General features: G+C 38.3%; 1 protein-coding gene across 5 annotated transcripts in view; it reads left to right on the top strand.

Annotated features, from left to right (window-relative positions):
* PCCA (propionyl-CoA carboxylase subunit alpha) overlaps positions 1–24966 on the top strand; it is a 537919-nt gene that overhangs the window by 170865 nt on the left and 342088 nt on the right. For all 5 annotated transcript variants that reach the window (XM_058276458.2, XM_058276457.1, XM_004458407.4 and 2 more), the window contains one exon: positions 16656–16787. In XM_058276458.2, coding sequence (XP_058132441.1) covers positions 16656–16787 — 132 coding nt within the window. The remainder of the gene's footprint in view (positions 1–16655; positions 16788–24966) is intronic.

Genomic DNA, 24966 nt, shown 5'->3' with positions numbered 1-24966 from the left:
CAGTGGACTGGTATTAGTTATATTACAAAACTATTAGAGATATTTCTCCTTTTTGTTGTGTTCCATTGTTCTCCTTACCTGTTATTTTTAATGATTAAAGAAGCAAAAGTTCAAGTTCACTTAAAGCAATAATCAAAGTAGATTTCAACATGTATTTCATAAACCAAGAGGAGGAGCCTTCCCATTTTTATCACAGAATAACTCTTTGAAGCTAAGGTGACAAGGAGCCTAAAATCCCTTCCTGGTCATAAGCTAAATTGATTAAAAAAATGTTTTTTTAAACAACAAGAAAAAAGCTAAGTATTGATACAGAGCAGTACTAAAAGTGGCCTCATTGGAAACCAAAAGTATTTGCAATATTTAAGCATACTGAACTAAATACACTATTGATATCAAGCAAAAATGGCTTCTTTTCTCCTGAGGTGTATTTAAAGCCAGTTCCCGAGACACTGGAGTTTCAAAGAGAGAATGAGTTTTAATGGCTGCTTGGAGCACAGTGGCCTTCTGATCCAAAACTGTCTTCTGGAACTGCAGAAATTCTAGTATTTTATAGCATCAGGATGGTAATGAGTACTTGGGGTGGAGTTTGCACAGGTTCTTTCATGAATAAACACATACAAAGTGTGATGTCACTCTAGCCAGTTTCAATAATTTCAGATATTAATCCTTTTGGGTAATTTAAATCATCTATATAATGTTTCAGTAACCATAATTGTTTGCTAATTCTTAATCTTTGGTTACAACCCCTCCCTCTTGTTTTGTAAAATATCCAATCTTGGAAATAATCGGGATGTTGGCTCTTTCTAGCTTCTTCATGCTGAAAAGGGGCATTGACATTATGGGGTAGAGGGGTGTCCTCTGGGTTCCAGGGCTTGCCTGGCATAGTAATAATTCAGAGACTTTCTGAAAAAATAAACTTCATACGTAAATTGATAACTATAGGTTCAAAAAACCATGTTACATTGGGTAAATAATTTTATAGCCTTTCTTAGATAGAGCCTGGAATATTCTTTGGGCTTTGCCTCCTGGCCGAAACTTCCAGAATGTACTCTTCATTCATTTGAAATCTCTTAGCCATTAAAACTTTGCTCTATTTCTTTCCCTTTTTGGTGTAATCCCGTGTTGTCAGGGAAACCCATCCCTGGGAGTTGCGAAGTCCTATATTGCCAGGAAAAATCTCTGAAAGCCCCATGTTGCCAGGATAGTTTATCCTTGGTATTTCTGACCCATGTAGTGGAGGGAGGCGGTAGTGAATATTTGGCTTAGATGGGCAGGGCACATTTGAATAACAAAGAGGTTCTCTAGAGATGACTCTTACACATTAATTATAGTTAGGTTTAGCTTTGTCATTACAGAAATAAGTTTCATGAGTGCAAGCCTCAGATCAGCTTACCAGCGTGTTTCTTTTTCACAGGTTTACCTACTGTTTCAGTAAATTGGGAGCTCCTATTGTTTGAGAGAATAGTAGGAATTTCGCAGGTAATGTAGTTTAATATTTCTATGTTTTTCCCAGTCTTTAAGGCACTAAAATTTAAAAAATTGTCAAAATAACACCTCATTTAAACTCTTCCACAGTTTACACAAGTATTACATTTTTCAGTTTTGGAATATATATTTCCATTGGGAATTAAAATATAAGTATATTGATAAGATTTTCATAAACATATTTATGCACCTCACTTTTTACAAGGTGAAAGAACAAATTATTTTATAAGTTTGCAATTAAACCTAACCTTAAGGGTTTTATTAGAGCATTAAAAGTTGTCAGGTCTGAATATTATATTTAAACAGGCTTCTATTTATCACAGTGATGAATTAAATTAGTAAAATAATTTGGAAAAAAACTTTCAAATTAGCAGCACTCTGTATTTTTTTTTTTCTTAATCATTAAGGATATGGTAAGGCCAACATAAAATATATTAATCCATTCTGATAAGGCACAGACTCTTAGTTTTTTATATATTGATCGTTTTCAAAGGACTTTTATATTTTTTTCACTTAAAACAGATAAGCAATTTAAGAAAACTGTGTTACTTTAACAGAGAGAGAAAGTCAGTCCTCAGATTTACATCAGCACACTGTTCATTAAACAAATCCTAGTTAGCACAGACCATAATGTTCCCAGATGTAGTTTCCAGGTTCTTAGCCAAGTCACAGGAAAGAATTTAAGGGTGTGCCACAGGTTAGGCAGTTAAGTAAAGGGTTTAATGTGAAGCAGGAGTACACACTTGAGACTTGGGTGTGAGTATTCTTCAGTGAGACACATAGGCTTGCTCGGGGCTTGAGCTGCAGCCTTATTAAGGCTGCCCTCCCTCCTTTTTCCATGTAATGAAGACTTGTGAGTGTGGCAGTCTCATTGGTTCTGTGTATTCAAAAGAAGGATTGGAAATACAATATTTTCTTTGGTTCAGAGTGTCTGAAGGCATGAGTTGGGTGTATGAAGAGGCTTTTTGTTATCTTTTGCCTTGAGGCCTTGAGTGGTTGACTCCTCCCTTGTTGGCTGGTCTTTCTGCTGTTAGGTGTAGGCAGAGATGGGTGCCCGGGAGCAGGAATTTTACACAGGACTCTTATGTCCTTATTGCCTTAGTGCTTTCCTATGGCACCCTTTTTCCTCTCAGTTCTCTGTTCTAGCCTGCCTCAACTCCCCGCCCTCCCTCCCCCCCACAGAGTTTTCACCTTTATTCTTAAGGAGGCACTGAAGGGCAGTGGTCATTTTTCTGTAGCTGCTTCATGCTGGCTAGGGGCAGTTCTGTTGTAGAATTTGAGAGAGGTTCAATTACTTGCGTATAGAAAGGCGAGGACTCAGGAATGATTTTGAGAAGGAAAAAATGGTTTATTGACGGCCAGCCAGACTCGGGAGCTTTCTGTTTCAATCCCGAGCCCCAAACAAGACTTTTGAGTTTCTTTTATACAGAGAGGAAAGGTTAAATGGTCCCATTGTTTCAGTTCTCAATAGGCTTGAATTAGCATATGTATCTTTCACATCTTAGGTAAGCTTTTAACATGGACTTCATACATTCTAGATAAGCTTTCAGCATATTTGGTTTGCATTTCCCCTAAATACTTAAAGTTTATAGACCTTGCATTGTTAAACTGTTTCCTGGGACTGGAGTCGTTGCCATTGTCACCAAGGGCAGGACTGCAGCCTCTTACCTTTTCACACCCACAAGTCAGACAGCTTAGGTCATCTCTGAAGAGACACAGAGCCTCCCACCCATAGCCCACATCATTTCCCCCCTTTGCCAAAATTTAACTTGCTAAACTTTGGCATAATTATTGTTGGAACTATGAGGTGGACGGCTGTTTGTTGTTTTGATTGATTATTTATCAATCTTAAGTGTAGCATCCAGGACTGTTTTTAGAAGTTTAGAACTTTTCATTCTGGACAGCAGAATCCTGGGGCTGGGGCCCCCTGCAGTCATCCTGCGGCCACCAGCACTCACGTGGATTTCCAGTCAGGTTCCAGATCCATCTATTAATTTTATTTTACCCTTAAAGAGTTTACACATTTAATTTAAAAGGGGTGCTGAAGGGAGATGATCTCTTTTCTGTAACTGCTTCCTGCTGGCCATGGGCTGTAGTCATTGCCGAATAAGGTGTAAAACTCTTATTTTATTTTAACTGGAGAAAGATGGATCTGGCATTCTGTATGAAGTTGGATGAAGTCTTCATATGGTTAATGAGATGTTCATTCTGAAAGAAACAAACTTAATAAAAAATTTGGAATACCCGTTTCTAAAAGAGGACACTGGACCACAGAGGCAGACAAGGTCAGGTGCTTACAAAGATAGCACTCTTTCTTAAAAGCTTGTGGGAACAGCATATGTATACTTTTTAAAGTTATTTATCTTTAGAGAGAAATTGCAACATACATTTAGCTTTGTCTGAAGACACATTCCAAGCTGTTCAATGACTAGCACTCATGTGCTCCATCAGATGCTCCTGGTGAACTGGCACTCCCTGGGCAACTGGCTTCATTCAGGATTAGAACACCAAGTTGGAAATTCCCTTAGTTTTCAGCTGTGGGAGTGATCAGAACTATAGAATAAAGGTTTTCTGCACCTTGGTTTTAATTGTACAATTTCTAGCAATTTTGACTTGTTCAATTGGTGACTCACCATCAACAAGCAAGCCTCATCCTTGCTACACAGTAGAGTACAGTAGAATATAGTAAGTTGACTGAGCCTGGCTGAGACTGCCACCCCATTCTACAGACATGTTTATTAACTATTTAGAAAATAAATTCACTAGGAATTTAACATGTCCAATATACTTTCGCACTTGATCCAAAACAGAAAAGATAATGTTGTAATTATTAGGCATACATTTAGCACAGGATAAGAGTACAGCACTTAATATTAATTAATATATTACTTAATGCAAAGGATTTAGAGTTGCAATTAGTAGTTTTAAGTTTCAGGTTTGTAATACTTTACATGTTATCTCTCCATGAGAGCAGGCCATAATGCCAATTGTGTTTAAGGTTTACTTACAGTATCCTGGTATCATGGCTCCACTTAGCATGTTCTTCATGCAGTGAGCAAGTCGCAGCATCCTTGATCCTAGAGAGATTTTCCAGTATTCTACTAGCCTGGTGCATAGTGCTCTCTGGCACTATGGAGCTGTGCCAGTCTGGAGGCGATATCCATTGTACACTTGGCTGTACCGACTCATCATTGGCTGCTGCGGGAGCTTGAAACTGTAATGTAGTTTCCATCAACTTCAGGAGCAGAACCAGAGGCTGATATAGCAAATATTTTTAATTGAGGGGTCAGTGACCAGCCTAGCCAATAACTCACATGGCGAGGCAACTTGCAACGTATTCAAGGCCTGGTTTAAATACACAAAAAAGTTTGACAATGTTAAAGTTTATTCTTTGTTTTTATATATATTTTAAACAATTTAATGCAACACATGTATCAAATGACTGTTTACTTATACAATTTTACTATGAAGATAACAGTAGTTACTTTACTTTAGTAATAGAGGGAAAAAATTATTTTTCATTGTTAAAATGAAAACAGAAGATTCCCAATAGAATCAAGATAACTTTTTATTACCATTTGCTTAAATATGCACCTTGAGGTGGCCTTCAGACAGGTTTTATTACTACCAAGTTTTATGCAACCAATACCAATTCAAGTTTTTAGTTAACAATGACTTCTAGAACTAGAACTATTTAAATATTTTAAGTTTGGAAGATGTTTTGCAAACTCTTTATAATTGACTATAACCACATTGACTAGCCACCTCATGTTTAAATAAACTTATTAAATTACAATTACCAACCAAAGAAAATTAATTTATTTATTTGAGAGCATATCTACAATCTTTTTCTTTTAGCCTAGTTTCACCAATGTGAACTTACAGTTTCCATTACTCTAAAGATTTTGTACATATAACGTTAATTTAGTTTATAAGTTAACTATGGGAGATTACACTCAAGTTATATAAAATTGAAACAATTATAGTTTATCCAAGGAATGTTCTCTTTTTTCCTTCCAGGAAGCTAAACACTTCTTTTCTTCGTTTAAGTTATGAAAATGAGTAATTTAAAAGCATACTGACTACCAGGTTTTAAAACACATTACACAGTTACCTAATTTGTTTAATCATAATCCAGGAAAGATCTCTCTATAGTTTTTATGGCCTTTTCTTTACTTACTGAAATTTGTCAATAGAGCCACTAATTACCTTTATTTTGTTGTAAAGAAATCTTCTGGAAGAAAATAAGGCTCACCCAATTGTGGAGAAGAAAATAATTTATTCTCAGTCTTGCAGGAAGGGGCGCAGAACCAGATATGGCTGGCACCCCGAACAAAGAAAAGTGACACAATTTATACCCTTAAGCCTAGCACGCAAGTTTCTCTTTGAGCTGCAGTTAATATATTTAAGCTCCAGATTTGCAATACCATACATGTTGTCTCTTCATGGCTGCAGGCTGTAATGCCAATTGTGTTTGAGTAAATTTCCCTGGTAATTATTACTTGACTTGGTATATCCTTCACACAGCCAGCATTGTTAGTCCTGGAGAGAGGCTCCAGTGTTTGACTGGCCTGGTGAATAGTGTCTTCCTACACTATGAAACAGAGCCAATCTGGAGGAAATATCCATTGTAAATCTAGCTGTATCAAGCAAATGCCAGCTGCCACAGGAGTCTGAAACAGCAACGTATTTCCATTTACTTCAGGAGCATGACTAGGAGTATATGGTAGATACTTTCATTGTTTTGGGGGACGTAGTGACTAATCTAGCCAATAACTCAAATAGAGAGGCACCATGCAGGGTACTGGGGGCCTAGTTTAAATCACAGGAGAGTTTGACAGCACTGAAGTTTATCCCTTTTAAGTTTTATATACTTCCAATGTAATTTATAACATATCAAATGAACTTTACTATTTCTATTACTTTCACTTTTACTCCTTTACCATGTTTACATTAGTTATTTTACTTCAGCAATTCAGGAAAAAAATGACTTTCACAATTATCTTATGAAACCCTAAGATTCCCAAAGGAATCAAGATTATTTTCCCTCTGCCACCACCTTAATATGCAGATTGAGGTAGCTTCTGACTGGTTTCTTGGCTATGAGGTTACTTTTTCTTATCAATATCACTTTAGGTTTCTGTTTAATAATGACTTCCTGGAATTAGCCATTTAAATACTTCAGTTTAGAATATGCTTTTACAAACTTCCTATAACCAGCCATAACCACATAGACTAGTTATTTCAACTTTAAATTTAACTAAAGTGCAGTTAGCAACCAGTGATATTTACTTTATCCATTTGAGTCTTGTCTTATATTCCTCTGTTCTGTGAAAACTAGTTATTTCACCTTAGGACAGATCTACATTTTCTTCTTTAACTTAATTTCATTAAACACAAACAAAATTTTCATTATCTTAAGGATTTAATAAATATAATGCTAATTTATGTTTTAGTGTCCTATAAATCTAGGGAGATTATACCCAAACCAAATGAAAATGAAACAGTTATAGCTTATGCAGGAAGTGTTCTTTTTTCCTTTCTCTACATGAGGCTGAAACCTCTTTTTTATGATATTCTAAAATTATGAACAATCTTAGAAGCATACTGACTGCCAGGTTCTGGAATATATTATAATTGTTTAATTTGTTTTAATCATAATTTAGAAAAATCTTTCTCTAACTTTCAAGAACTTTTTCTTTATTAATACTTACTGAAATTTAGTAGTTGGATTATTAATTACTCTCATTCCAAGGCTGTTGAAAGGTTTAAATTGGGGAATTACAGGCCAAACTATGTATATGCTTATTCTGTAACATTTTCTTTGACCTTATTATTACTAATTTCCCAGCCTAGTAGAGTTTCAAGCTAAAGGTACATTTCCCTATCTTATCACACCTATCCTTTTTCTCATAGCTCTCTCAAGAAGGGCCTTGAGGAGGGGGGGGTAGGGCAGATGAAGGAACTTAGGTCAAAGTTTTTCTTCTTCCAATAGTTTCTATATTTAGTTATCTATATGACCTTTCAATTCTGCTTAGCTTCTTTAATTTGGCCCCAGGAATATTCATTTACAGATATAACCACTTATTTTAATTTTTAACAATCTGAATAGACCTCTTTTAAGAATTTTTATTTGTTAATTTGATATTACCATCTGGAGATGTGAAAGTATACACTGAAAAAATATACACAAATATAGAGACAGACAATCAAGCAAAAACACACAACTCACTAATTTTATTTATAATTTTCATTCTCTTTCAAAATAAGTTCTTTTTGAAGGCTAATTCTGATTATTCTAATCTGCACTGTGACCATGCAGTTTTGCACAAAAATTTTATTCTTTTTAGTTAGTAATTAGCTTATACCAAAATTGTTCCCAATGCTTTAAAATACCATCTTCAAGATTTTCCTTTTCTTCAGAGCCGTGCTTATTTCTCATTTTGATCTTGACAGACCTCAGATGAGCAAAACCAACTATTTTATACTTACCAAGGTCATTGATGTTCAGGGAAAACTTTTCTCTTACGACCTGCTGCTTTCAGGATTCTTGGTGCTTGGGCTGGGAGATTCCCCACTCCCCAGTCCTTAGAGATAATAGGACTCTGGTGGCTACTGGACCGCAAGAGTGGATGTCCAATGCTGAGGATCAAGGATTCCACTGATAGCGATTTCCTCAAAGATTGTGGGGTCCCACCTGGGGTGCCAAGTTGGGGTGCTCTTGCCCAGAGCAGATGAATTGGAGTCCACACCAGGATGTCATTTGAAAAAGCAGGTTTGTTAATGCCAGTGGATGGATGGGAAATAGGGGTGTCTCAAATCTGCCATGGGGAGCAGAAGTTTCTTTGGATTCAGACAGGGGAGAATAGAGTGTTTATCTTCACAATAGCAAGTATAGGCTGGGTTGAGCCTACTTCTGAAAAAAAAGAACAACCATAAACATAGGTAAGTTCAGTCTAGAATTTACCATCACAATAGCTAAATCCAGCCAGTTTCAGCAATTTCAGGTATTATCCTTTTGCTGTTTTATAATATAAAGGCATCTATATAATGATTTTGTAATCATAGTTATTAGTTAATTCTTAACTATCAGATACAGTTTCAGGCTTCATTTTCACTTCAAAACAAATTGGGCACTTTTGTTTGATCAACTAAGTGACTGAAACTATTTTATTAGTAACATTAATGGTGCTAAGTTATTCTGCTTTACCAGTGGTTGAATTAATTCCACTGGTGATTTCTTTTTTATAAAACAAATCCAAATGCAAGATAGTATTGAATTTTAAAGGATCATTTTTAGGCTAACTGTCGTTATTATCCAGTTTATACTGTGTCTAGGCAATGTTGCAATAAACAATCAATTTCTTTTTGTTAAGGGGGTATCCTCCAAGTTTGGGTTGTCCAATATACAACCCAAAGGAGATATAGCTGGCATGTTCTGAAATTATCCCAACTCAAAATAAAAAATCAACAGGTGATCCCCAAATCTGATTTTCAAACTCCTAGGTAGGAGCAGACTGACAAAGTTAAGAACAGATTAGAACAGAAGAAAGAATTTTACACTCTTAGCATAGAGAAAGACTGAACTTTAGAATTATCTTCAACAAAGCACCCAGTGTCCTGCCACGGAAGAAACCTCACCCCAAACCTCCAGCCTTGGTCCTCCATGGATGTCCCCAGATAGATGCTAGCCAAGGAGCTCAGGGATCCAGGAAGCTTTGCAGCTGATGAGACATGAATTGGGGCTGCTGTGAAGTCTGCATTGCCATTAGTTACCTCTTTCAAGAGGTAAAGTCCTGTGGAGTTTTTTTTTTTTTTTTTTGCTGTATGGAGAGAGGCTCCGCTTTGGTTGTTGCCTGCTAGACTGGACCTCAGGATGTGTAAAGGGTTCAGAGGAGGGAGTATTCCTTGTGCTCCTGATTTTCCCTTCTCATAGTACAATCCACAAGACCCTAAGCTCTTGTTCTGATACACAGCCATAAAAAGCTGAATATAGAATATTTCTAGTCTTTTTCCTTCCCACTTATACAGGAGGTATAACTGGAATATGGAGTTGTAATTGAAGGTCCCACTTAGCGCCCATTCTTGGCTGTCCTCTAATTTGTATTGTGGTCATGTGGTGTTGCAGAAAAGATTAGCATTTTCCTTTTTAGGCTATCAGTAGGCAGGTTGCCTTCTTTCCTGAGGAGACACTCCAATGGGGATTCAATGGGAATGTTGGAGGAGCCATCCATTATCCTAGGGCAAAATAAGAATGTGTTCTTCAGTCTTAATGACATAATACTCATAGTCCTGACCGAACAGAAACTGCTGTCTGTTGCAGTGTCCTGTGGATCACGAGCCCCTGCTGCTGGGCATCTCCAGGGCCTTAGAAGTCTTGAGAGATGTGTGGGTCCAGTTTCCAGACTGAAGCTACCAAGCTGAGGTTCCTCCCTAGAAAGGGGGTTTGCAAGGGACTTGAATTAGTCAGCCAGAGGGGTGCTCATGCAAAATACCAGAAGCCTGTTGGCTTTTATAAAGTGTATTTATTTGGGGGTAGGAGCTTACAGATACCAGACCATAGCACATAGGTTACTTCCCTCACCAAAGTCTATTTCCACATGTTGGAGCAAGGTGGCTGCTGACATCTGCCAGGGTTCAGGCTTCCTGGGTTCCTCTCTTCCTGGGTCTTGCTTCTCTCCAAGCTCAGTGTTCCTCTTTTCCCAGGGCTTGCTTCTCTTTCCTCTTTGTGCTTACTTCCTGGGGCTCTAGCTTAAGACTTCAGCATCAAACTCCAACATCAGAAACCCTCTAACTCTCTTCTTTTGCCATGTCTTTTATCTGTGAGTTCCCACCAACCAAGGGGTGGGGACTCAGTGCCCTACTGATGTGGCCCAATCAAAGCCCTAATCATAATTTAATCATCCCCAGGTACAGACCAGTTTACAAACATAATCCAATATCTATTTTTGGAATTCATAACTATATCAAACTGTTACAGGATGCTTTCCTCCTGGAGTTGTTTACTTTTTTAAGGTAATTTAGGAAGTGTCCAGAGAAGGAACTTTATAATGGTCCACATTGCTATAGATTGGAGGTCAGTGGCCTGACCTGTGGATGTATTGGACCTTATTCACATACTTCTGTTGTTTCCCTATAGAGCATAAATGGAACGTTTTGGAAGTAGTCAGGTAAAAAAGACTGGATCCTTTCTTGACTGTCCAGGTCCAACACTGTGAGGGAAAGAGATAATTTTATACTTCAGTTTCCACATTGAACCTATAGTGCTAGTAGTTACCTTTAACCATTCTTCACTTTGTACATGCTTCCTTCAACTTCTGCTCTCCTCTAAATATCCTATGTAAATATCAGGCAGAATGGCTCATCTCTTACTGGAGACTCAACTGTTTGAGCCTTTTACTTTCTGTCACATGACAGGATAAAAAATGATGAAGCTCTCTCTTCCTGCATCTGAGTGTCTGTTTATATCAGACCCAGCAAGAAGGCTGAGACTTAGGCTGAGCCACGCCCACTGAGGTAATAGAATCAAAAGCCCAAATTTTACCAGGTAATATAATCAAAGACATCTCTGCTGAATTTAATGCAATCAAAGGATATCCCATCCAGAGTAACAGATTAGTTTATAATCTGGGCTTCATATATAATTTGGGCTTCATAAAAAAATCTCAAACTGCTACAACCCCCCTTGTATTATCACACTGTCTTACCCTAGGCTCATTCTTGATAGCTTGTCACAAAATTAAGGGAGTCACAAGTTATGAGGCTGCTTTCTTGTTTTCTTTTAAACTACATTTAAATACTACCAAAGCATAATTAATAAAAAGGAAGTTAGTTCATTAAATATCTGTTTCAGTAGTTTCCCAATTTACTTTTGGCTATTTTTCATTTGTGTTGGATAGGGCAAATAGTGTTAAGTAAATATTTGATGTTAATACTATTTTGGGTAATTTTGGGTAGTTGGATTCTTGTTAATCAGATGGTTTGCTGTGTAATCAAAATGTATTTTAGATGTTCTCAGTTGTGTTATTTCTTCAGCTCTCTGTATGTTTGAGGGGTATTCTGATTACTTGATTATATCTGCCTGGCATAGTGGTTTTTTTTTTCCCCCATCCTTTTTGGTTTTTACTCCCCCACCCCCCACTTGCAGCTTGCTTGCTGTCTGCTCTCTGTGTCCATTCACTGCATACTCTTCTGTGTTTTTACTTGTCTCCTTTTTTTGTGTATGTGTCACCTTGCTGAGTTGGCTCTCTGTGGCACTTGTGGGCCAGCAGCGCTTGCGGGCTGGGCGGCACTCTGTGGTGTGTGAGCAAGCCTGTTTTCACAAGGAGGCCCCTGGACACGAACCCAGGGCCTCCCATGTGGTAGATGGGAGCCCAAATGATTCAGTGACAGCTGCTTTCCCATTGTGGTTTTAAAACAGCATTTTAAATAAAATTCCTCCATCTTACCAAGTAAAATGAGAATATGGAAAGACGATTGGTAGTTGAAACATGATTGTTTCCTCTAGCTTTACTTAGTGTTTAGTGGGTTGAAGATTTGGGATTAAAAAAAATGAATATGATTGTTGCTATGTTCCAAAATTATCAGTTACCCAGGTGGAAACATAGGGAAGCTGAGTATGTGGAGATGTAGGTTCACCATCACTTAACCTGTAACATAGGACAGCTCTACTTGCATGTCTTTTACATTTTGGAGGTTTCACATTAAATTTTTTTTTTTTTTAAGAAAATAAGATTCTATTCTTATAAACTAGGTGTAAGTATTTGATGGAGAAGTACTTCATGAACATTATGAATGAAGAGTTTTCTTATTCTTCATTCTGCCACTTTTAACAATGGTAATTTTAGGTATTTGAGTTCCTGTTATGTATTTTGGGTTCCTTTGAACCTAGATGTCTTATTATTCTAGTGTTCTCTTTTTATCAGGACCTTCTGGATAGGGAAGAAAATCTGAAAGTTGTGACACTCTAGTTGGTGTTTTAGTTATTGTGTGATTTATCCTTCAGTCAAACTTTCAAGGTAGTTGTTAACACTGTGTCACACAAAGAATGTATACATTTTTCTTCTGTCTTGCTTTTGGGCAGGAATTTAAACTTTTTTTTTTTTTTTAAGATTTATTTTCTTTCTTTCTCTCCCCTGCCGCCTGTTATCTGTTCTCTGTGTCCATTTGCTGTGTGTTCTTCATTTGTTTCCATTATCCAGCGGCACTGGGAAATTGTGTCTCTCTCTCTTTTTTTTTTTTTCATCATCTTGTTGCATCAGCTTTCTGTGTTTGCGGTTCTACTCCTGGGCAGGCTGCCCTTTTTTCACATGGGGTGCCTCTCCTTGTAGGGCATTCTTTGCGTGTGGGACACCCCTACACGGGGAGACCCCTGCGTGGCATGGCATTCCTTGCTCATGGCAGCACTGTGCGTGGGCCAGCTTACCACACGGGTCAGGAGGCCCTGGGGATTGGACCTTGGACCCTTCATATGGTAGATGGATGCTCTATCAGTTGAACCATGTCTGCTTCCCTGAGTTTAAACTTTTCTACACTTTTTTTTGTGTGAATGACTTAATTTGAATCATTGTAGCCTTTTGATGTAGTTATGAATTCCAAAAATAGGTATTGGATTATGTTTGTAAAGTTGCCTGTACCTGGGCATGATTAAATTATGATTAGGGCTTTGATTGGGCCACATCAGCAGGGTGTTGAGTCCTCACCCCCTGGTGGGTGGGAACTCACAGATAAAAGACATGGCAAAGGATAGAGTTGGGATTTTTGAAGTTGGAGTTTTCTTTTGAGGTTTTGATGCTGGCATCTTGAGTGGAGCCCTGAAAAGTAAGCACACAGAGGAGCTTGGTTGTGAGGAAAGAGATGCAAGCCCTGGGAAGAGAGAAACCCCAAGCCTGGAACGAAGCAAACCCCAGGAAGAGAGGAACCCAGGAAGCCTAAACTCTAGGCAGATGTGGGGAGCCATCTTGCGCCAAAATGTGGCAGTAGACTTTGGTGAGGGAAGAAACTTATGCTTTATGGCCTGTTAACTGTAGCTTCTAACCCAAATAAATACCCTTTCTAAAGGCCAGCAGATTTCTGGTATTTTCTATCAGCATCCCTTTGGCTGACTAATATAGATTTTAATATCCTCCTGCACTTGATACTTAAAAAAATCTACCTTTCAGAAGTGGATGTGGCTCAAGCACTTGAGCTCCTGCCTACCACGTGGAACTACCTGGGTTTGGTTCCTGGTGCCTCCTACAGAAGACTAGCAAGACAGCAAGCTGACAGAAGATGATTCAACAAGAGACACAAGGCGGAAAACATAATGAGAGATCTAATAAAGATGGGAGCAGAGGTGGCTCAAGCGATTAGGTGCCTCCTTCTCACATGGGAGGTCCTGGGTTCGGTTCCTGGTGCCTCCTAAAAAAGGAAGACAAACAGACAGCAAACAAAAAACAATGAGCGAGTAGGGAGAAATAAATAAATCTTAAAAAAACTACTACCTCTCAGCTAATACTTGTCTCATAACCATTAGACTTCTATTTGTCTCTTGGATATGGGTACTTGCTTATCCTTTAGGCATTTCAACTCAGCATATGCAATATTGAACTCATTTTATATCATCTCCCAAATGATATGCACATACACGATTTATGTTTTTATACCAACCTTCACTAAGGGCCATCAGAAAATCAACAGTTATCCACCTTACTCCAAGGATTCCTTATTTACAGGTCTGATTTTTTTTTGACATTTAACTTCAGTTCTTTACCTTATAACCCATCCTTTATCTCAGCAAACTCTTACTTCTCCCTACAATGTGCATCATGGTGGTGCTAACTAGATCATATCTACCTTTGTGTGTGTGTGTTTTTAAAGGAGGTACTGGTAATTGAACCCAGGACCTTGTACATGGGAAGGAGATGCTCAACCATTGAGTCACATATGCTTCCCAGTGAGTGTGCTTTTTGTTTGTTTTGTTTTTAGGAGGTTCCAGGGATCCAACCCAGGACCTTCTATATGGGAAGCATGTGCTCAACCACTTGAGCAACATCTTTTCGCCAATCATATCTATCTTTGATTACTATTACTTCATTTGCATTTTATGTATTATAATGACATTAACACAGATAGCTGAACACTTTGCTGGGAAAACAAATGTGTGTGCAGAACAGTTTTTTTGGAATCATAATTCTACCTCGTTAAATTCCCAGTGTTTTATTATTATTATTATTAATTTTTAAAGATGTATTTTATTTATTTCTCTTCCCGTCCTCCCTGTTGTCTGCTCTCCGTGTCCATTTTTTGTGTGTTCCTCTGTGTCCGTGTGCATTCTTGTCAGGCAGCAATGGGAATCTGTGGCTCTTTTTTGTTGCATCATCTTGCTGCATCAGCTGTCTGTGTGTTTGGCACCATTCTTGGGCAGGCTGCACTTTTATCATGCAGAGCAACTCTCCTTGTGGGGCATGCTCCTTGTGCTTGGGGCACCCCTACGTGGGGAGCACCTCTGCATGGCATGGCACTCCTTGTGAGGCAGCACTGTGCATGGTGGGTCAGCTTACCACGCAGGCCAGGGGGCCCTGGTTATTGAACCCTGGACCTTCCATATGGTAGGTGGACGCTCTGTCAGTTGAGCCAAATCTCTTACCTATTATTATTTTTTAAATGTAAGGTTTTATTTTATTAAGTACCTATGAGAGCAGTAAGGTTTCAGACTATAGTAGTCTGGATTCTCCAGAGAAACAGAACCAAGTAGCATACATAAATGTAAATATTAAGAGATTTATTGTAGGAATTGGCTTGACCACTGGTATTGGCTAGTCCAAATCCCCTAGAGGAGGGCACAAGTTGGAAACTCTCATTAAAGTGACATTGAATTCCCTAGGAGAAATTGGATGGCTGAATTGGAAATAGAAATTCTTTTTTTCTGACTGCTGAAACCCTCAGTTCTATCTAAGGATTTGGATGAGGAGACTCCTCTCATTGCTGAAGTCAGTCTCTTGTTGATTATAGATATAATCAGCTGCAGATGCAATCAACTGACTGGTGATTTAGTCCATGAAATACCCCCAAGGTAACCATCAGACTAGTGCTTGCTTGACCAAACAAATGCCAAGTTGACACATGAAATTAGTCATCACAATCCTCTCCTCTTTGGCTTACTTACTTAATTGCTCTGATTACAGATATTCTTATCTATAAAATAAACATTTAACTCCATCCTTATAGGATGTGAGAATTAAATACAATATATAAAGATTTAACAGAATGTGTGCCTGACACAGTAGGTATTTGATAGTTGTTAGCCCCTTCCTCATGTACACTGACATTAGAATTCTGCTCTATTGCCATTGATCAGTTTGTGTTTCCATTTCTTATTTATCCCTACCTCATTGGCACTATGATGTATTTGATTTTATGTCCCTGGTAGCTTATATGCCATGTAGTAGAGTTATCTGAATATATTTCTGCTTCTGCCAATAAATGCTAAGCTGCTGAAGGACTCATTTCATATTCTCTACCATATATAAATCATAGGCAGTATGTCAGTAAATGTCCACTGTATTAGAAGGGTCACCAATTAAGTTCTGAATCCCAGTGCTTTCTTTACTTGTCTTGTGTAGTGATAAGGATGTAAATATTCTGTGTTTTATTTTGTCTCTCTCAGATGTTGGCAACCTGTTTGTATTTGCTTGAATTAATTGATATCGTGTGGTTTTCATCTATATTATCCCTTACATTTAGCTCAGAGTCTGGCTCAGTGTTAGTATTCAATAAATAAGGATATTTGTATGGTACCAGGCACTGTGCTCCAGTATATTGAGAACACTAAAGATACACAGGAATTCTAAAGGCAAACTCACTGTTTTCATAGGGTGTCAGTATATGATACATAAATATAATGTCACAGAGGTGGTTTTTCCAAGGGATATTGTTAATATCAAGCAGGAGTTATTACTTTTAGTTTTTTTCCTTTGATCTAGGTTTTATATATTGTATTTGTATGGGCTTTATATGCAGTGCAGTAACATTTTAATGTATGTGTTCAAAACTTTAAAGTTGTTTTGCTGAATAAATAATAAAGATATTTATGTAATAAATATACATGTGGATTCATCTTTTTTAAAAGTTTATTTCGTATCAGGCACTTTAATATTTTATTATAAATTTCAACTTTTATTTCTCCACAGGCAGCAGCAGATATCATTTTCATTGGACCTGACACATATGCTATTCAAGCCATGGGTGACAAGATTGAAAGCAAATTATTAGCTAAGAAAGCAAAGGTCAACACAATCCCAGGCTTTGATGGGACAGTCAAGGTGAGAATCTGTTTACTATTTTTTTCTTTCTTTTTTTTAGGAGGTACTGAGGATTGAACCCGGGACCTTGTACATGGGGAGCAGGAGCTCAACCACTGCACTATACCCACTCCCCCTACTATAATCTTTATAGTATGTACTTCAAGTCAAACATTTTTCCATAAGATATAAGAGAAAATGAAAGTATTGCTTTTTCAGAGATATGTAGGGTAAAAATCAATGTTGTTTATACTTGGATTATTTTAAATGGCATAAGTTTTATAAAATGAGAAGACTCTTAGGCATTGTATTTATTTATTTATTTATTATCTTTATATCATTTATGTATGAACATACAAAAACAATAAGTGTAGGGAAGTGGATTTGGCTGAAGTGATAGAGCCTCCGCCTACCACATGGGAGATCCAAGGTTCAAACCCAAGGCCTTCTGACCTGTGTGGTGAGCTGGCTTACATGCAGTGCTGATGCACGCAAGGAGTGCTATGCCATGTAGGGTCATCCTCCACGTAGGGGAGCTCCACGCACAAGGAGTGTGTTCCTCCAGGAGAACAGCCCCATGTGAAGAAAGTGCAGCCTGCCTAGGAGTGGTGCCACATACATGGAGAACCGATGCAGCAAGATGACACAACAAAAAGAGACACAGATTCCCAGTGCTGCTGACAAGAATGCAAGCAGACAAAGAAAAACACACAGCGAGTAGACACAGAGAGCAGACAACGGGGGGAGGCGGGGAAAGGGAGAAAAATAAATAAAAATTCTTTATAAAACAAAACAAAACAAACAATAAGTATATAGTAAAGGTTGTGGACTTACAAAGCAAACGTGCATAACATTATACAGGGGTCTCATACATCAACCCTTCACTAACACCTTCCATTGTCATGAGACATTTGTTACAGATTATGAAAGAATATTGTCCAAATGTTACTACTAATTATAGTCCTTATCTTACATTTGGTGTGTTTTTCCTCCAACCACCCTATTATTTTTTAAATATGTTTTTTATGACGGAAGTTGTAAACTTATAAAACAATCATGCACATGTCCAAACAACATCCATCAACACACCACACTGTGGTGGAATAATTGTTATAGATAAAATAATATCATTTGATTCTTACCATGTTTACATTCTCCATACTGTCTCATTATCAACACAGTACATCTTTGGCAAAGACGCAAGCATATTATGTTATTACTGCTAACCACAGTCCATAGGTCACTGTAGTTGTATTTTTCTCATGCTTCTACACAATCCCACCACCCTGCAGTAGTGATGTACATTTGCTCTAGCTCACAAAGGACACTCTTGCATCTGTTCCATCAACCACAGTTCTCATCCACGTCTGGGTTTACCATGCTAGTCAGTTCCTAAATTATTATCTAGCATTCTGTCAATTGGCATTTACGTCCCTAGACTACCATTTTGATGTTTTTATGGTATTTAGTCTTCCAATCCATGAGCATGGAATGTTTTTCCAGTTATTTAGGCTTTTAAAAAAATTTTTTTAAATTTTTTAAAATATTTATTTCTCTCCCCTTCTTCCCCCACCCTCCACCCCGCTTGTCTGTTCTCTGTGTCTATTTGCTGCATCTTCTTTGTTCCTTCTGTTGTTGTCAGCAGCACGGGGAACTGTGTTTCTTTTTTGTTGCGTCATCTTGTTGTGTCAGCTCTCCGTGTGTGCGGTGCCATTCCTGGGCAGGCTGCACTTTCTGTTGCGCTGGGCGGCTCTCCTTACGGGGCGCACTCCTTGCACGTGGGGCTGCCTATGCGGGGACACCCCTGCATGGCACGGCACTCCTTGCACACATCAACACTGCTCATGGGCCAGCTGCACACGGGTCAAGGAGGCCTGGGGTTTGAACCATGGACCTCCCATATGGTAGATGGACGCCCTAACCACTGGGCCAAGTCCACTTCCTTATTTAGGCTTTTTTTTAAAAAATTTCTTTTAACATTGTGTTGCAGTTTTCTGAATACAGGTGCTTTACATCCTTGGTTAAGTTTATTCCTATTTGAGTTTTATCTGTCATATTTTATTTTACCCATTTTTTGACACTTTTAGTTACTTTTATTGATATAATCTTTATTTCTAGACTCTCTTCCAGGCCTTTCTCTCTTGTCTGTTCATTTTAGGCTTTAGCATTTCCTGAAAATCTGGTCTCTTCATTAGAACTTCTCTCAGTTTCTGTTTTGCTGTGAATATTTTAATCTCACCCTCATTTCGAAATACAATCTTGCCAGATATAAGATTCTTGGCTGGAAATTTTTCTCTTGTAGTATCTTAAATATATCATACCGCTGTCTTCTTGCTTCCATGGTTTCTAGTGAGAAATCAGCACTTAATCTTATTGAGTATCCCTTATATGTTATGCATTGTCTTTCTCTTGCTGTTCTTAGAACTCTCTCTTTGTCATTGGTATTTGACATTCTGATTAGTATGTGTCTCGGAGTTGGTCTATTCAGGTCTATTTTCAGATGGGAGTAAGTTGTGCCTCTTGGACATGGATATTTGCGTCCTTCAATAGGGTTGGGAAATTTTCTACCATTATTTCTTCAAATATTCCTTCTGCCCTTTTCTGTTCTCTTCTCCTTCTGGGACACCCATGACACATATGTTTGCACTTCTTTTGCTGTCTTTAAGTTCCCTGAGACCTTGTTAAACTTTTTCCATTCTTTATCAGTTCTTTTGTATGTTCACTTTCAGAGGCCATTTCTTCAAGCTCTCCAGTCCTTTCTTCTGCCTATGCAAATCTGCTATTACATGATTCCAATGTTTTTTAAATTTCATTTATTGCGCCTTTCATTCTCATAAGATCTCTTTTTCTATGTATGCTTTCAAATTCTTCTTTGTGCTCCTCCAGTGTCTTCTTAATATCCTTAATCTCCTTAGCCATCTCATTGAATTTATCAAGGAGATTTGTAGGAACAATATGATTAGTTGTCTCAACTCTTTTTTGTCATCTGGGGGCTTATCTTGTTCCTTTAACTTGTTCCTAAACAGGGCCATAGGTCCCTGTTTCTTGGTGTGGATTATAATTTTTTGTTTGTGTTTTGGCATCTGGCTTACTAGAGTATTTATTCTGGGTGCAGTTTTTCTCTTTAGTTTAGGGCTTCCTGCCCTTTTTCCTTTGCTGGTTGTATAGTAGGAGTCAAGAATGTAGTTGGTGCTATAAGCTGTGGAGGTTGAAGTGGCCCTCATTGCCCCAGGGACTGATGAAACTTCTCCCAACTTTTTCTTTTGCCAGGGGTAGGACAGAGTCACAGCTGTGTGGAATAATCCAAGTCATGCAGGCTTAGACTGTAGTTGCCCAGAGAGACTGATGAGACTTCACTCCCCTTTCTTCCCTGCCTGGGGCAGGGATGGTGCTTCAGGTATGGGCAGCAATCTATGTAGGGCAGGTCCAAGATGACAGCAGTTGGTCCAGTAGACTTCCAGTTATTCAGTCTGCCAGGTGAAGGTACCTGTAGGTACGTGGATAGACTGGTGCAGGGTCTTGCCAGCCTCCTCCCTGCTAGAGGTGGATCTGAAGCCTAGGCTAGGGCTTTATGAAAGAAGCTGGTTTACTAGTCACTGTGATTTTCCGTCCTGTCTTTCCTCAGGCTGGGGTGGAGTGAAAATGTCGGCCTATGGCCCCTTTCTGACCTGGACAGATTCACACCCTAGCTGTTCTAGGATTTTTCCTTAGCCAGCCCGGAGTCTGCTAATCAGTATCCAAAATCAGTGGCCAACTGTCCCTTCCTCCTCTGTTTTTGGGAAATGATGCTTCCACTTCCAGCCACAGAATAGCCCCTGAGGCAGCTTGTGCTGCCAAAGTAGAAGCATCACTGGCCTCCACGGCTTGACCAGTAATTTCCTGGAGAAGGTGGTGCAGGTTCCCCCATCTTCTTCCCTCCCAGAAGTGGGACTGGGGCCTAGGGTAGAGCTGCAATCTCATCTGAATGGAAAGAAGCCTGTCCTCCACCCCAGCAATGTTATTTTCATTCCACCCTGCTTCCCCTCTTGTCAGGTGCAGAGTTAAGATGTTGGCTGTGGCCTCTTTCTGATTTGGACAGTCTCAAACTTCAGCTGTTTTCAGGATTATAATTTTTGCCAGCTGAATTTACTCCTCAGTAGCTGAAGTTGTTGCCCTATTGTTTCTTTCTCCCCAGTTTTTGGGAAGTAGAACTTTCAATTCCAGCCATGTAACAGCTCCCAAGGCAGCTTGTGCCTCAAGTGGAGGATGGACACTGGGCACGGGCGTGGAGCGTTGTACTTATAAATATTCTATGCAGATGTGCAATCTCTTCCTTCCATTCCTTCAAGGATGAGGTAGGATGCTTTTCTGGTTTCCTGGAGCCCCCCACAGGTGCTTCAGCTAGCTCCAGATAGTTCTGAGTGTTTACTAACTACCGTGTAGCAGTAACTGACTCTAGGAACTCCTTACTCCACCCTCATCTTGCTGTTACTTAAGCATTGTATTTAATGAATCAAAATGACTCATTGTCTCATAGAAAACAACTTGGTGATTAGAAAATGTGCTTTCACATCTCTGGATTTCATTTAATCGTGCAGGATGTTTAATGCTTTAAGCATTATGATGTTCTCTGAATATTTACGTTGAGCTTCTCTTCATATGCATAAGATGTAAAATGTGGTCATGTTTCTGGTGGAAAGTGCTGTAGCTATAGATGACTATAGATCCCAAACATGAAATCCTCAATCAGCAAGTATCTTCTGCAGGCTGAAGTCTTCTGAGGAAGAAATATAGATAATGGAGTATCTTTCCACCCTCCCCTTCCCCCACCGCCCCGAAAAAAAAAAATCCTTCCCTTTTTTTTATTAGGAGGAAAAAATCCTTATGTAGGCATTTTTTAAAAAGATTTATTTTATTTATTTACCCCCCTCTCCCCTATTGTTTTGTACTTGCTGTCTGTTCTCTGTGTCTGTTAGTCTTCTTTTTAGAAGGCACCAGGAACCGAACCTAGGACCTCCCATGTGGGAGTGGGGAGCCCAGTCGCTTGAGCCAGTTCTGCTCCCTCCGTGTTGTGTTTCCTCATTGTGTCAGCCCTTTGTGCTCGCCCGCCATACCAGGTCATTTCCTTGATCATCTCTTTAGGCGGTACTGGGAACTGAACTGGGACCTTCCATGTGGTAGGCACCCACTGCTTGAGCAGTTGGCTTTTAAACTTGTGTTTTGAGTTAGTGTGCAGGAACTTTTTATCTCTGTATTTCTTATGGAGTGTTACTTTTGGCGTTTTGGGATGGAGTCAGAACATTCATATTGCAGGACCATTTCATGCATTATGGAATAGTTAGCAAACTTGGCTTCTTCTGGTTATTAAAATCATCATCTTCTTGCCCAGAGTTATGTTTACCCTTTTCTGGTCCCCCTCTCCTCCTTTTTTGTTACGTGGAAGAGGTGTCTCCTATCCTCTCTAAAGCCAGTTCCTCTTTTTATATTTCAGATGTATCTTTCGTAGCCTTCACAGGCTATAAACTTTATTATCTTTTTTCTTCTGTATCATAAAACTCATCTTTTAGCTCCTAACCATCACTATTAACCATTAAACACGCTCAAGTAATCTGTGAATGTATTGATCATTGGGCTAACTGGGAAGGATATGATGGTAAGCAAGATAGACATGGTCCCTGTCATCATAGTGCTTACAGTCTAGTGCCAAAGAAATATATGGTTCTCCCATCATCACTCTCAGGCTGTCATCTTATTTCTCTCTTCCCTTTCATAACCTTCCCTTTCATTATCTAAGAAGAATTGTCCACATTCCCTTTCATTTACACACTTTTCACTCATTCTGCAATCTAACTTCTCTCCTTGTCCCCACTGATAATTTTTCTTGCAAAGTTTCTCAGTAACCCCCTTTCCCTAAATCCAGTATATATATACACACATATAAATGTTCACATGCATGTGTGTGCGTATATATATATGTATGTGTGTGTATATATATATATACACATACATACATTAAATATATATATTTTAAAGGAGGTACCAGGGATTGAAACCAGGACCTTGTACATGCTCAACCCCTAAGGTACCTCTGCTTCCCAATGAGAATTATTTTTTTCATTTGTTTTGTTTTGTTTTTAGGAGGTACCAGGTATCAAATCCAGCACCTCGTGCATAGAAACCAGGCGCTTAGCCACTTGAGCTACATCTGTTCTCCATATAATTTTTAATCCTAGTCAATCTCTTATAAGCATTTGAGCGTTTTGGTCACTCTTCTTGAAATATTGACTTCTGGCACATTACTTAATTCTAGTTTTTGAGTTGTTGTTTTAGCTTGTTTGAATGCTGCTGCTTAGTTTCTCTTGCTGTTTCATATTCCTATCTTTGTTCTGTAAATCTTGGTTTTCTTCTTGGTTCTTACTAGGACATTTTCTCTTCTTATTCTATAGACTTGGCCTGGGCAGTCTTCTTATTTTCATGGCTTCAGTTATTATCTTTTCTTGACAAATCTCAAACCTGTATATCCATTCCAGACCTTTCTTATGAACTTCAGAACTGTAAATGCAATTCCTTCCTAGGTAATTGTGCTTGATGTACCTGAGGTGTCTTGAAAGTAATACGCAGAAAATGAATTTATCTACATTTTATGCTATATGTCTCAGCCGTACTGGACATGTTTCAGATCCTTCAACTTTTATACTTTTTCTTATCCTTTGTCTTCATTCCTGAGTATCTCCTATTCATATTGAGGTCTTGGGTTAAATAAATTTCTCACAGAGGCCTTCCTTAACTCTGTAGATTAGATTAGGTTCCCTGCTATATTTTCCCTTAACGTTGGACTTCACCCATCACCTTTTAAATCATTCATTTATTCAGCTAATATTTACTAAGTGCCTGCTTTATTTCTGAAACTCTTCTAAGTGCTCTGGATATGGTAATGAACAAAAAGACCCTTTATAATTAAAAAAAAATTTCCTACCATAATGGAGTTTACAATAGAGAGGATAGACAATAAATAATGAAATATATAGTATGTGATTTGGTAGAAAATATAACAGGGAATGGGGAAAGGGAATACTGGAGGGTGGGGATATATTCATAATTTTTAATTGGTTCAACAAGCCACCTGAAGAGGTTTTAGAACTAGTCATGTGAATATCAGAGACAAGAACAAAACTTGCTAGGCAGAAGAAATGATAAATGCCAAGGTTCTGAGGTTGAAGGTTACTCAGTGTTGGAGCACATTGCCAAGGAAGCATGTGACTGGAATAGAGAGATCAAGAGAAGTCAGAGGTGAGGTAATAGATGTAAGATGTATAATAGATCATTTTAATGATGGGTTAAATGCCTTTTTGTCCATTGAATTGTGAACTCTGTGGTTCCAGGGATTATGCTCTGTTTACTATTGTATCAGTTGCACCTGGCACATAGTTAGTGCTTGTTAAACATTTGTTGAATAAATCATGTTGTAGGAGAAATTTTGTATACTTCTGCATGTCATACACATTATCTATCATTCAATAAATATTTGCTAGACATAATAAAAGACCACATAGCTAAAAAAAACAGGAGGAAAAATAAAACAGACTACAGAAACAGACCCACAGAGGATAGAGATATTTGTGTTGGTTGACAAAGATGGTGAAAGAACTGTGATTAATATGGTAAAGAAAATTGAGGGAAATATACAGAAAATAGAGGAAAATATAAAGAATTTCACCAGAGAATTCAAATCTATAAAAAATAATCACATGGAAATCCTGTAACAGAAAAATATAATATTTGAAAATAACTTTAGATGAGTTAAATAGTAGATACATTATACAGAAGACAGGATTAGGGAACTGTAGGATGATTCAGTATGTATTACCGAAACTGAACCACAGAAGAAATAAAAAGAATGAAAAGTACAGAAAGGGACACTTTCTAAAATGCTAAAAGAAAAAGAAAATACCTAGATTTCTATATTCTATATATTTATGGTTACATCTTATTTCTTTGGTAGATGTTTATTTAGCCAGTTCCCCACTGATGGGCATTAGGCTGTTTCCAGTATTCTGCTTTTCCAGACAATGCTCACACATAAGTCATTTTACACATCTGGGAATATTTTCCTGGTAATAGAATTGCTAGGTATACAGTTAGGTGTTTTTACATTTAAGAGATGTTATCATGTTCCCTTTCAAAAAACTCCACCAGTGCACATGTGCATATTTTCCCTGCA

The sequence above is a fragment of the Dasypus novemcinctus genome, chromosome 15, assembly GCF_030445035.2.
Source record: "Dasypus novemcinctus isolate mDasNov1 chromosome 15, mDasNov1.1.hap2, whole genome shotgun sequence".
Classification (NCBI taxonomy): domain Eukaryota; kingdom Metazoa; phylum Chordata; class Mammalia; order Cingulata; family Dasypodidae; genus Dasypus; species Dasypus novemcinctus.
This window is presented reverse-complemented; position numbering and strand designations above follow the sequence as displayed.